The sequence below is a fragment of the Indicator indicator genome, chromosome 7 (genome assembly GCF_027791375.1).
Source record: "Indicator indicator isolate 239-I01 chromosome 7, UM_Iind_1.1, whole genome shotgun sequence".
In the NCBI taxonomy this organism is placed as follows: Eukaryota; Metazoa; Chordata; class Aves; order Piciformes; family Indicatoridae; genus Indicator; species Indicator indicator.
In genome coordinates, this window is record NC_072016.1 from 10,011,498 (window position 1) to 10,026,366 (window position 14,869).

At 40.0% G+C, this 14,869-nt stretch overlaps 1 protein-coding gene across 1 annotated transcript in view; it reads right to left on the bottom strand.

Annotated features, from left to right (window-relative positions):
* Nucleotides 1-1,482: 1,482 nt before the first annotated feature.
* The window catches only part of CFAP58 (cilia and flagella associated protein 58), a 61,631-nt gene continuing 48,244 nt past the window's right edge, over nt 1,483-14,869 (bottom strand). The window contains exons 17-19 of the mRNA XM_054382338.1: nt 8,670-8,789; nt 7,027-7,160; nt 1,483-1,603 (exon numbers count right to left, since the gene is read on the bottom strand). Coding sequence (XP_054238313.1) covers nt 1,483-1,603; nt 7,027-7,160; nt 8,670-8,789 — 375 coding nt within the window. The remainder of the gene's footprint in view (nt 1,604-7,026; nt 7,161-8,669; nt 8,790-14,869) is intronic.

Consider the following 14,869-nt stretch of genomic DNA (forward strand, 5'->3'; position numbering starts at 1 on the left):
TTCGATGATTCATTCCAGAACAAATTACTTAGAATCAGTAAGCATAGCAGAGTCCAGTTCCAGGTTGGATACTCAGGACCTCCGCAAATACAAGCTTTTAAAAGCTTAAGTTAAACCTGCTTGGGATCCCATCAAACTCAAGTGCCTATGTCATTTACTGTCAATTATTCTAACTATAAGGACATGTCAGGTACACAAAAGACACAGTTTATAGACAGCACGACTGCCCTAAAATTATAACTTTATCATAATGCATAATTTTTTCAGTGGAAAAGCAGTAATAGTTATTTTGGGAACAAAAGAAAAATACAATGGATCTGATGACTAAGTGTTCTGGTCCCCAGTGTAAAAGCAAAGTAGATCCCTGTCGTATTTAACTTGATTCCTTTGAATTAAATACTTCCATTAAAAGTTTCCCACAGTAGCTTTAATATTTAATTGTGTATTCCACCAAAGAAAAGAACAAAACCTTTGCAAAGGGTTTTTTGTGCATGTGAAATATTTATCAGCTTATCTCTTTGGACAAGTATTTTTATCCCCCAGGCTGAGAAAAAGCTTCCATGTACAAATCAGTTTCAAAACATTTTAGTTTAAAGCTTGAAAGTTTTCTATACTTCAGCACCTCATGCCGTGACTTTGTTATTTCACTTGTTAATGAATGGTAATTAAATCTCTTTTGGCTGAAAAGGTTGGAGGGCTCCTGCTGTATTACAAAAACAATTTCTGAAAGTTACAAAAAACGCCCAAGTGTCTAGAAATTAAAGAGTAAAGTTTGCCATGTTTTGAGTCCAAGTCTGAATTGCTTGGAAGGATTTATGTGGGAGAACAGCATGTCCCAGTCAGTGTGTACAGTCTCTCCAGTTGAACAGACATAATTATGTCATTTTGTGTCTATCAGAGTAAACAGAATCGCGTTTTTAATAATGCATATTGTGGCCACAAACTTCCTTGATCTTACTAACAACTGCAGGAAACACTGCATAAATCCTCTTACATATTACCTGCACAAAGAACTGCTACATGTGTACATCTAAATAAAGGCTTGTTAATTTTGCATTTGCTCAGTAGGGCTTGAAGCATCAGCTTATTAATTTTTCTTCTGTTTTCCATTGCCTTCAGGTGTTTTGAGCCAGAAGATAAACGGAGTGCTTACAACACAAGCAGATAAAGGGGAAATAACTACACATTAAGGCATCTTGTGGTGCTAAATGGAGACACAGTATTGAAGAAGTATCTGCATGATGTCCACTCTTCAGTTACTGCGCAAGTTTCTGCTGGTATCATATGGGCAGACTTGGTCCAGAGTTTGTAAACCAAAACCTTTATTAATTCTACTATAAACCACCTTCTCCTGAAGGCAATAGTGATTTTAGAGGGAAATGTGATTCTGAATTTCTTTTAAAATTATGTTTACTCAACCAATTTGGCACAAATAGGTTCCATCAAGAAATTGGGAACAGGAACGAATCGATGAATCCATTCCTACGCTGTAACTTTGGGCAGAGGTCTGTTGAGAGCAAAGCCCCCTCCAAGGAAGTGAGGAACATCAGACTTGTGGTGTGGAAACTGAGGCTTCGTGTCAGTCATGAATTGCTCCTTCTCCCTTTAAACAGAAAGAAAGAAAAGGAAAATACATGCTTCATTCTGTTTATAAACTAAGGAAATACGTGTCCTCCAAAGCTTCTTTGATGCAACCACGTATTGAGACATCATTAAAAAATTGTTGATTAAAGCCTGTTAGGCTTAAGCTGCCAAGACTAGAGGTCTGTTTGGATCTAATTACAAGCCTACTGATGGGGTTTGTAATTATTAAAAATCAGAAATAAATGAGTTCACTTCATGCTACTCCCCAAAATGGTTAGAACACCTCATTAGAGCAATCTTGTACATGTGGCTCCACGACTCCACGTTTCTAATCACCATACCATTCTAGCAAGCATATGCCTATTTTCAAACAAACAGCTACATTCATCAAAGGGAGCTGCTTTTTCTTTGTTGAATTTTAATGAAAAATAGTGTTATCTGTCTTCATATTTTAACAAAATTCTAGTGATAATTGCACTGCCTGTGTTTTTTACAGAAAACCAACAGTGTGCTGTGGGTGCACTGATAATCCCAGGGAGTTGCTCCATCTGAGGATCCAGGAGGGCTTGAATTTGATGGCCTTAAGGGATTAGCTGGTTCCACTCTTATGAGGTTGGGGAGGTTAGCACAGCAGAACAAATACAACGTGCAGTATTTCAGACTCACTGTGATGTAACTGGAGGCTTCAGAAAGAGGTCCTCAGATACTTGAAATTAATCAAGTGGAGCTTGACTAGTAAGTTTACCATAACAGCAGAGGTCTGAAGGCTTTACAAAGACAGTCAGTACTACTACTTTCATTTTACTGCCATCAAGACTGAGACACAAACCTGAGTGCAACCACTCTTTTGCAAAATCTAGTCTTGTCACATTAGCATCCTTTCTTAGCCCCAGTAAGGCAAAACACTTCCTGGAATTACTATTTTTCTCTTTGTCACCAAATAACTGTGTCAGAAGAAGAAGAAGCTCAGAGAAAGCCTGTAGGATGACTAGTTATGCTTCCTTTTCCAAATTTAACCCATATGGAGATCAGAGAATAGGCAAAAGATGGCACAGATTAATTTAACCATGAGAACCATTTAGAACTGCTTTTAATTGTACTGATGTAACACTACTGGAAGTTCCAGCTCACTATAAACTAACATTCTATATTTAGATGGCTTATCCTATCTCACTATTGGGCTTCCAACTTTGGGGAGAGAAAATGATGCAGAACCCATGCTCATTCTCTCTTCATGCTCCCACAGAGACAGCTAACAGATGTGCTCATCAGTATGGAATATTCTATGCAGCTCAATACTGTAATACATTATGCAGAATTAATGTGCAAGCAGCCATGTGCAAAAGCTCCCAAGTTACTACTGACATCCCTCAGTGCAGTTTTTTATATAGGACTGCACGATTTGGTCTCTGGTGTGGACTTAAGCTTTGTATTTTCTCATTGATACTGACCAAGATCAAACTGGAACCCTAGAGTTAGAAGCAATTAGGAAAAGCAGTGAAGCAGAAAAGGTGAAAGAAGCAGAAGAGAATGGGATGGATAACAAAAAGAAAACCCAGGATATCTGGGAAAGATAACACTCAGAATTAGAGAGCAGTAAAAGAGGATTTCAAATTCAAAACCGAATCTTAAAGATTGGATTTTCAGCTTGAAGACAGAACAAAGCTAAATTCCTGTTGTCACTCATTATATTCCTTCAACATCCCATGGAAAGCTGCATTAGTTCAGTATCAAGGCCTTAAATCACAAACCAGAACTGTCTTGAGCAAATCAATAAAACCTTTAGATGATACCTTTGTGTGAGGTTATCTGAGAGTATTAACTCTCTTTCATACGAGGGTAGTCAATAATGCTATTAATGCTATTGTCCTGACAGGATCCTCTTTGTATTAGCAAAACCAGCTACATTTATTTCAGACATGATGTTAACATTAGCCAGCATGATAGAGATCAAGGTTTGCATCAGCTGGGATTTAGATCAGCCTGAGATTGTAAAAGTGAAATGGCTGTAGCTCGTTGAGTAGCATCTACACACCAGGCAGTACATGCCCTGCTCAGGCTGAGGCAGGACCAACATGTATGTCAGGGTGAAAGACTCCTTGGGGAAGAACCTGGCTGCACAGGTTCCTTTCTCTGTTGCAGAAAGGAAAAGACACGTCACACAAAACTGGCAGTTTGGAGAAGGAGGGCAGAACAGCAAGGCTGTTTCCTTTGCACTACTGCTGGGCAACACAAATCACAGGGATTTCAGAAGCTGCAGTTATCCAGGTCCTGTACACCTTGGGGTGCACACATCCTTCAAAGCAGGATGTATTCCAACAGGCTTGACTGGGGAATAAAAGAATGAGGGAGAAAAGAGAGCAAAGGCCAGCACCTGGCCACAAAGACAAGAGAAGTGCAAGTCAGGGCTGACAACAGCACAGTGTTGGTAGCTTCTGAGCCTGAAGTGGGAGCAATGAGATACTATTATTCTGCAGAAGGACAAGTAGCAGCATCTGATTGTACTTCCAAACACAGATGTCACAAAGACGCCATGTTCATCAGACTGCAGCCATACTTGTCCACAAGAACAACGACCTGACAAGCTGCACTAAAGGCAGGTGTCTATCCTTGAACCTATAAACAGTATAATGAGTTCAGCACTAACTGACCCGCAACTCAAAACTCCGTTCACTTCCATTCACTGATTAACCGTCACCAGCACCTCATACAATTATTTCTGGTTTACTTTAAAGCAATTATGAACCTAACAAGTGTGGAGTTTCTCAATAGTTATGACAGGGTTTAATTCTAGGTATGATGTAACAACAAACCATGGATGAATTTCTTCTCATCTGATGAACAGAAAGAAACATGATGCCAAGGTCCAAAATGGAAACATTAAAACTATTGTGGAGAAAATACTCATCTGCTGGAAATGGATTATCAGGCATTATGGCAGCCTCACATATTGATCCTAAAGCTTCAGGAAGGCCATTAGCACTGCACAATTGTTGCTAATTCCAAACATTAAGGTAACATTATGCAATTTGCAGATGGACAAAAATCACTGTTTATCACTGACTATTTTGTTAATTTAGTCATCAAAACTGTTTTCTGGCTGAAATATGGTTAAGGAAGAAATAGATACAGGCAGCTTTGAATTATATTCAGCAATGCAGAGAACAGTTGGTTTCAGTGTGTGAGAAAGGGATAGGCTGAGGATGGAAAAGGGTGGAAAGACAAAAAACATACACAGAAAAGCTTGGTAACATCATATCATCTGACTGCAAAAATCAAAGAAACTTCTCTTTAAAGTCCAATAACTACATTTGCAGAAGTGACTAATAGCTTTGGTGTTCCAACTCGGAGATTCATTATCAGAATGGTCTCATCTCTCAGACACTGCAAATTAGGCCACTTTAATGGGCTAGAAATTGGGCATTTTCTTTCAAGAGAAGATGAACACTCAGCTGTGGACTGAGAGTAGCAGGGAGGTGAAATCAAACTGCTACTGGTTAAGGACACATGACAACTACCTACAGGAAAATTCATAGGCTCTACCATCAAAAAAGTAAGACATCTGACAAAATCAGACTCTAAGCCTTGATCACTTCCCTCCTTCTAGATGTAGGAAGGGAACAAGAATCAAATGGTGAATACACTTCCTTGCAGCCATTGGCAATGCTACCTGCCACCAGAAGGGGATAGTCATCAGTCCCAACTACCCCATTGTGGAATGGTATCTTGGAATGACATTGTTCTTACACCAGGACCATGCAGTTGTCACCTGAAGATTGTCCCCTGTGTCATACATTGTTTCATTACAACTTGTAAAATGCACTGAAGTCCTCATACTACTTGTAGATATCTCATGATATTTGAAAAGTCATGGAAATCAGGCACAGTCCTTGGTGACTGGAAAAAGAGATAAATGGCACCCATTTTTTTAAAAGGCAGAAAGGAGGACCCTGGGATCTACTAACCTGTCAGCCTCAACTCTATGCCTGGAAAGACCATGGAACAGATCCTCCTATAAACTATGTTAAGGTACTTGAAGGACAGAGACGTGATTCAAGACAGCCAGCATGGCTTCATCAAGAGGAAGTCTTGCCTGACAAATCTAGTGCCCTTACGTGGAATGACTACACAAGTGGACAAGCAAGAGCTATGGATGTCATCTATCTGGACTTCTTTAAGGCCTCTGACATAGTCCCCCACAACATCCCCCTCTCGAAATTGAAGACCAGTGCTGTTTAATATCTTTGTCAGTGCCACAGACAACGTGATCGAGTGCAACCTTAAGAAACTTTGCAAACACCACCAAGATGGGTGGTGTACTTGACACACTGGATGGATGGGATGCAATCCTGAGGGACATGGACAAGCTTGAGAAGTGGACCTGTGTGAACCTTATGAGGTTCAACAAGGCCAAGTACGGGGTCCTACACCTAGGTCACGGCAACCCCTGATATCAGTGCAGAGGATGAGGGGATTGAGAGCAGCCCTGCAGAGAAGGACTTGGGGATACTGCTAGATGAAAAGCTGGACATGAACTGACAATGTATGCTCACAACCCAGAAGGACAACTATGTACTGGATTGCATCAAAAGAGCTGTCAGCAGCAGGTTGAGGGAGGTGATTCTGCCCCTCTACTTCATTCTGGTGACACCCCACCTGGGCCACTGTGTCCTGCTCTGGGGTCCTCAGCACAGGAAAGACATGGACCTATTGGAGCAGGTCCAGAGGAGGGCCACAAAAATGATCAGAGGGCTGGAACACCTGTCCCATGAAAAGAAGGCAGAACATGTTGGGATTGTTGAGCCTGGAGAGAGCTCCAGGAGACCTTCTAGTGGCCTTATAAGAAAGACAAAGATATTGACAGGGCCTGTTGTGTCAGGACAAGTGTAATGGTTTTAATCTGAAAGCAGCTAGATTTAGACTAGATTTAAGGAAGAAATTTCGACAATGAGGATGGTGAAACACAGGCATAGTTTTCTGAGAGAGGCAGTAGAAGCACCATCCCTGGAAACATTCAAGGTCAGGTTGAATAGGGCTCTGAGTAATGTGATCTGGTTGAAGATACTCCTGTTCATTGCAGGGGATGTTGAACTAAATGACCTTTAAAGGTCCCTTCCAACCCAAACCATTCTATGATTCAATGTAAGAGACCAGACTTTAATCTATGTCCTCTGGGCACTATCTCATTGGCATGAATAATTTAACTGGCCTGCAGAACATGTCAGCAACATCTCTGCTGGATATTCTTGTCCTGGCTATAGATCACAGTAAATCTGAACTAAACTGAAATAATATGATGGATAATATCAGGAAAATAAAGCAACAATATTAGAACACCCTAGCAAAACTTGGCCACCCTCTGCTGAAAAGTGTAAAGCAGCATATAAAAAAAGTCTAGTTCATGCAGAAATTTACGTAGACAGAACTGTTATTTTCCATTACTTGGCCTGTTGTTCCTTGCGTTTCTGAGACAGATATTTCTTCTTCACATTCTCAAGCTCGTTGGCAAGTCTTTCAATTTCACGTTTGTATTCTTGGCTCTGTGATTCATACATATTCAGTTCTGAGGACAAAACCTAACACATAAAAGGCAAAAAAACAGAAGCAGGAGATATTAGTTTAACTTACACATAAGTTAGTATTTTTACAAGCACTTTTTCCTTTCACCTTTGATGATATAAGAAATCACTATTTTCCATCACATCTAATTTTCTATCTGGTATTTCATTTGATCACCTCTGCTCACCTAAGGACAATTTACTAAATTAAGACTATGCCATTTAATCACAATAAAACATGGAAAATATGCTTCAAGCGTTATGGGAATGCTATTAATACATACATTAGCTCCTAATGTTCTGGGACAAAAATCTGGGTGAAAACACAAAATGAAGGTCTTAAAAACAATAAAGCAAAGATTTATTTAATAATAATGGGGTTTATTCACCAAGATTCACTTTGTTATCTGAAGCAATTCAATCCACACAGGCAAAGTAGTACCAGGCAGTCTAAATATTCTTACAATGCTGCTTTCAGGTGAATCAGCAAACTTTAAAGAAAGTAAGAATGTGCATAGTGTGTTTTCCTTCCTTAAAAAGGAGAATAGCTTGACCTGACACCACAAAATGGCAGGCACACCAGTGCACCACAGCACACTGTGCCTGAAATACACAGCAGCAATTGACTGCATTAAGGACAAATGCCAACCGTATGGAAAACTTCAAATCACGTTCAGTTTAGCTAAACTTTGGCTTCTATTTTACATTTTCTGCATTGTTTTTCTTCTCCATGGAAAGCTAAGATTTGCATAACAGCCTCTTTGTTTCCTAAGGGCCCATCTGCTCCTGCACATTTTTTTTCCTCATGGTTAGTATAGACGTGATTATGATGCAGTGAACAGGAGATGATGACTTCAACAGAGAGAGAAGCTATAGAAGTAGATGAACTCCTGGGGAGACTGATAATTCATGCAGGCAAGAAACAAGGGAAGACCAGTTTATTCTATCAAATAATCCCTTTTTAATATCATGCTTTCAAATTTTCTCACAAAGTTTCTTCAGAACCAGGAAGTCCTCTCTTCTAGTGACAAGGGGTTGGGATGTGTTACTCCTGTCATCCCTATGAAAGTTGCAAGTCTAACACATGTACATGTTGCAGAAAAAATTACACTTTAAGACTGGATTCTCAATATATTCCCACTAATTTGTTAAAAAGAAAATGAAACTGCTTCGATTTGCTTCTTGAAGATCTTAACAATGGAAGAAAAGGGAAGGAGAATAAGCTTAATGGAAAACTGATAGTAGCCCTGAATGCCTATGCACAAAGAAGCATTGTGCTTCATGTTCATATAGTAAGGCTTTTTCTTATTTTAAAGAAACAAACTAGAATAACACGACAAAAAGTTCTATTGCTGTTGGTTCTCCCTTGGGGAGATGTGGTATTAACTTTATTTTCCTGATCTGATATACTAAGGCATGCACACTGGACATGGAGAATTTTCCTGAAGCCTTGCTCCCCAGGATCACTAGTGGTGATGTTCTGGAAGCCTGGCAACCCCTCAGGCAGGGACAGAGGGCATCTCTTACTTTCAGCTGTTTAGTTTTCTCTCGGAGAATGCGGCGGTAGAGCTGCAACTGTTCTGCGGCTTCAGGCCCAGGCTGCCGAGCCAGGATGCGCTTCAATTCCACATACAGCTTCTCCTTTTCCTAAGAAACAGACAAGAGGAAGAGCTCTTATAAAACTACTGCAACCTGTGATGAAATCAACCTCACCCAAAAACGCAACTCAAATCAGGAAGATATTTGCGGAAACAAATCTGCCTGTGTGTCAGTTTTTCCTCCCTAGCCATAAGGTATTTAAAGTTGTTGTGATAGCAGTGGGAGAGCTCATTAGGAGAAACAGCCAACTACACTGAACCACAAAGGAAATATTCACACACTGTCATCTGAGAACATGCTCTGCCACAGAGAATGTGAAACAGTCACTGAAAGAGTATCCAGGGGTGGGAAATCAATTACTAGTATCTGCTTATCGCAGTCTTTCTTATAAGCCACACTGCCTTATATTAAGGATCACAGCTTCACCCAACAGGATGTAAGCAAGCTATGGAAATGCTGCAAAGTAAACATACAGTCACACATATATCTAACCTTTCAGTTTAACTGCAGGGGGCCCTTGGAAAGGGAAAGAAACTATAAACAGCAACAACTATGACTAACACAATTACTACCAAGTAATCTTTCTTTGTCATGTATCTCTTCTTCCTTCAAGATGGAAAGGTATACTTGTGGCAATTGAGTATGTCCATGCCCAAACAGCAACCACTCCAGGACCTGCTTGCAGCTTTTTGTACCAAAATGATGTCTGCAGCTGTGTTTTGAGATGTACTGGTTTTCAGTCTGAGGAATAAAGCTCTGAGCAAAGCCACGCTCCTAGCTTTGCACATAGCAGCATTTTTATTATCTACCTTGTCAGACTATTTTTTAAATTAATAATTAGCATTATTTGGCAAGATCCCATCCTTTTCTGGTACCCAGAGAGCTGGAATTAAAAAGAAAGTCAGATTAGTAGTCAAAAAGATGTAACTGAAGAAGACAAAAACACCAAGCAGGGGGTAGGACAGGTGGTGACTTGTCTTTGACAAAATCCCTTTTCCTGTCTGCTTATATAAACTCTGTCTACAACTCTTACCAGAGAACTCTTCTGTCATGTGGGAAACCATGTCATTGCATCACCTAGAATTGCTACATTTAGCCTTGCTCAGAGGTTGTGGTAGGACTTTCCAAAGTTACTTGTAAAATTTTGGGTGTCTATCTCCAAGGGTTTTTAGATATCAGCATTTTCTGAAAACCATGCGCCATAACGTTCACAAGTTGGGACCCAAACAATGGAAGCACTTCAAATCATAAATTACTTTTGCAAGCATTGCCCTTAAACTCTGAGTATTACTGACAAAGAGTTCCTCATAAATGAAGTTGTTCACAATTTATCTCTGGAAAAATCAAAACCTCCTGAGACTCAGACTAAAGTTGCATAACGGCAAATACTGAACTCAGAATTCATTCTATGCAGCAATGCTATTTCACTGCAAGTGGTTTCCACCACCACCTTTTCTTTCTGAGGAAGCAAGATTTAACTGCAAGTTAAAAACAGCAAGAGAAAAATCTGCCTCGTCAAAATCTGGCTGGTCAGTATTAACATCCCACCCCTGAATGTATCACAGATTTCTATTTTGGAGGAGTGTAATGGTAATTTGGATAAATATGGAGCACTTGATGGATTGAAGGTCTTATGGGCAATTGTTTTCCAATTTATTTCTCTTCTAACCCTCTAGAAGGGCCTACCAGGCTCTTCAAACACTGTGCAATGGTGTGTATAATAACCCCATTTAGAGACAAAGCGTGCAATTCCATTATAAGGAGAATCTATCTTATGCAACAGAGACTCGTTAGCTGTCCAATGCATATTGTCTCCATAACACAACTGAGGCAGAACCAGCTGTCTTATAATGCATACCCTGCCCCTCCTTGCTAAGTGCTGTCCATCTCTTTTACATCTAGTCAATTAATTTGTCACTAGGTTAGAAGCACCATATGTCAGCAAAACGTGTACTTCTTTCCTCAGCAGCAGAAGTCTGTATTCACAGGTTGGCATTTACATCACTTTTGACAGCTCACCCCAGAATACAATAATAATTTTTTAAAAGTCAATTAATTTCAATTAATTTTAAAACAGCACCCACTAGAGTAAATCTAAGCTAGTCACAAGGTACATGTGATGCTACCATCAAAAATGCACTGCAGGTACTTCATGCTTTTATCTCTACACATAAGAAATCAGGAATGGCCAGGGAAAAAAAATGGCCACAAATTTATAAAAAAGATTTTGGCTTCTACAATACTCACACTCATTCAAAGGACAGACAAGCTGTGCAATGCATATTTTATACAGATATAAATAGCCAGCTATCAGATACAGCTTAGAACAGGTAGAAAGCCCTGTAGGGCTGTCTGATGTGTGAGTTGTATCCACAGTAACTTTCATTCAGTTGTGTGCAAATTAAGACCAACAGAAGACAGATCTATGTTGCTGTTTTGTTTTGGAAACAAGTAAAATGTACACACATTGCTTAAAATGTCTGAGAATCCAGCGGGGCTGGATGGAGATGAGGTATCCTGACAGTTATGGGAAAATCATAAGTCAGCAATGATGACCAGCAATGTAGCAGTCATGCAAAAACAAAAGGCTAAGCTGATCTGTTTGGTGCCTATTAGCTGATCTATTTGGTGCTGTTTTGTCCAAAATAGAAGTCTGTAAACATTTATTCCTGTTGGTGGCTGTGCAGGTGATGCTGGAGAAAAAGCTACCTAAAATCCTACAGCCAATGAGCAAGAATAGGTCAATCCATTATAGCATGTTCAAGATGCATTTCTTTGGCTTGTCCCACACTGCATGCCATCACATTGCCTTCCATCCTTGTGCCAGGTGGCAATCACAACATACACCTTGCCAGAGTTACATGTTCTTGAAATGAAAGGACCTTGCAAGTTACAACCATGCTGTGAGACACTACTCTTCTTCATGAGGAAGGTCCATCAGATCTCTCTGCAGCTCCATGCTATTAAGCCTTTGTAGGTAAGAGTTATGTCCATGTCTTCATATCACGTCTCGGCCAGTACCAAAGCTTTTTATGTGATCCTTCCCGTGGCAAAATTCCCATGGAATTCAGCAGGTGTTTGACTGTAGGACTGAGCCCATAATGTCAACCAGCTTCACCACAGAGCGATAAGGGCACGTTCATTTTGTGCATGTAGGGCATACTGGGAGACTTAGATTAAGGGTTACAGTCAAATTTCAGGCATTCCAAAGAGAATTTCAGCACCTCTGTGAATACATGCTGTAAAAATTGTGTAAATAAACCTTCCCATTATTTTTAGAACAGCTCTTCCTGTCTTAGATTTGTTTTCCAGGGGAGCTCAGAGGAGCCCACAGATCCGCCTTTAGCCTCAGCTACAGCAATAAGTTTCTGTATCCCTAAGTCTCTCACCCATTAATTCAGATGCAGGGAAAGGCAAGAGGTGAGTAGTGTTTTCCTCCAAATTTAACTAGCTGCTGTCTCAGCCAGAATTTGGAGCTCTCCTGGCCTGTTTGTTCTACAGAGAACCGAGAAAAAATAATTTTCTTCTGCAGTGGACTGGTCCATGGCAAATTTTAACTTACTCTTCAGGACACAGTGGTCACTAATTGGCTCAGCCTAAAGCAAGAATGACTTTTGCCAGGACATCCTACTTCAAAAGAAGCTATTGCTGCTGACCAGCACAGTCCAGTTCACACAGTTTTGCTTGCCTGGGGGACAATCAGCAACATTTCCCAAGCAACACCAAAGCATTTCACTACTTTGTCAAGGAATGGGAGGCAGCTGCTGGTGTTGGGTTAGACCACTGCACCTGGTATTAGCTGTAAATATGTGACTCAATTTTATGTCATCTTCTCGCTCATCATGACACCAGGAAACTCTTGAAATGATCCATCTTCTTTCTTAGCCGTGGGTATCATTCTGAGTCATACATTTAATTTAGATGCATTCCCAGCAGAAACAGGCCATGAAGTCCCAGCTCCCTCATTTTTACCAGCTCGCCTTCTCAAGTAGATAATTTAACAAATTCACCTGGCATAGCAGCAACATCAACAGCCTTCTCCACTAGAAAGTCCAAAACCCTATTGCACAACAAAAGCTTTCTAGCATGAAAATTATCTAAAAAACAAAAAACCCAAACAAACAAAAAAAACCCACAACCAACCAAAACTGAAAACACCCAAAACACAGAAAGTCCCAAAGCCTTTGACTCAGAACAAATTTCATTTCTGTTAGCACCTGTCTCCAGCAACTGAGTTTAAGAAAAAACCCAAATAAAGATGATAGAGAGCAAAAGTGTGCAAGGTAGTGTATGGTGGAAGACCTAAAAACACTTCGACCTAGCCAAAAATCCTTACTGCAATTAGCAAGGTGGGGAAAGCAACACAGTAGGTCTGTAAGCACACTACAGTACATCATGACTTTGGTGAGGAAAACAAGCCAGTCAGGGTGCCACAGAAAAAGCAAGGCAGTAAATCTGTAAGCACACTACAGTTCATCATGATTTTGGTGAGGAAAACAAGCCAGTCAGGGTGCCACAGAGAGGTTTTCTTATTTATTGGTGTGATAACCAAAATTTCAGCACTATACTGAACTCCAGAGCCATTTTGTTTATGACACCATGCAGCAGCAGAGCATACTTAAGGGGCATGATTCCTTTTCTGAAGTGTTCCACAGGATGCTGAAATCTGGATTAAATTCATACATAGCCATACACATCTAATCATAATCATTTTACCAGTATAAGCTGCGCATTTATTTGTGTGTATATAAGCCTAATACAGTAGCTGTTGGGTCAGGACATCTATGATTAAAAGTTTTATGAGATGTAGAAAAAAATAGCATATGGTAACCTTCACAAATTTTATAGCAGCAGAAAGTTGCCTCCAGCACTGTGAGAAATGCACAGCATAATCTTTTTCAACCAATGCTTTTCAAAAGCTCCTGCTCTTTCTTGTCTATCCCACATCCATCAGCAAACACCTTTGCAAGTATGCAGTTCCCAAGAACAGCTTGTATTTTCATCATCATCTAGACCCTCCTTTAGCTGTCCAATGTGAGTTTTTTTATTGCCTTAATTAATTCAGGTTTGAAAGAGGACACTGAAGCTCTTTTCACCACGTGGCAACCATAACACTGCATGAGAGACTTTGGGTTTTCTCCTTAAATTGCTGCTACCAACTTGAAGGAAAGGCTGGGGTAATCACCCCATCCTCGAGTGAAATTTGTATCACTTTAGAAGGAGTTAAATTAAACCTGTCTAATGACTACAATAGCAGTGATTCTCAAGAGCAAATCTGTTTCCTTTGGCACAGAGCAGACTGCACCAAACTGACTGGCATTTTCAAAACAGCTTAATGAGAGAGGCAAAAACACCTTGGAGCATCTTCTAAGGTCTTCACCCTTGACTTTTTTTTTGTAACAGTAAGAGCTGATTCCACATTAACACCATCCTCCAGGAACAACAAAATACCAACATTTCCAGCTAAAGAGCAGTTGGAACTTATTTTTATTACTAATGCTGGGCACTGGTACTATTGTATCTTTCTTAGGAAATGTGTGAGAAAACAGGGTGTTTTTTTCCCAACAGACAAACAAATAGGTTACACATCTTCCTCTCCTTTCCACTTCTGAACTCTAGGACACCAGGATAACAGTATCAGAAAAAAATGGCATGGATGCCTCTAGCTGCAATTCGCTGCAATCATTAATCAAAGTACCTCATTTAATCAGTGTGTTTATATTGCAGAAGATGATCGTTTAATTATCCCCTGCTCTTCAATATGTGAACAGGAACACACATGCACGTGTACATATACAAAGGAAAAGGAGCTGTTCCTTGAAAATGAGGATTACCCTTGACATGGTATGGATTGATGAAAATAGTCCAGCTATTTGTACAGTGTCTGCAGCTTGACACCTGGGCTGAAGAGAGCTCTAAACAAACCTTTGTTTCACATTATAGTAGCAGGTTGTCTTAAAAGTGCCCTAGAGGAGATTCAGAGGTTGATACAAATCTTATCAACAAGGCATCTAAATATTCTAAGTAAATAAGTCTACACAGGAAACAATGAGGAATCTTTTACTGGCTAATAATTACTATATAAAGGGTTTCAAGCAAAAAAACCCAAAAGTCTCCTCTTCAAATGT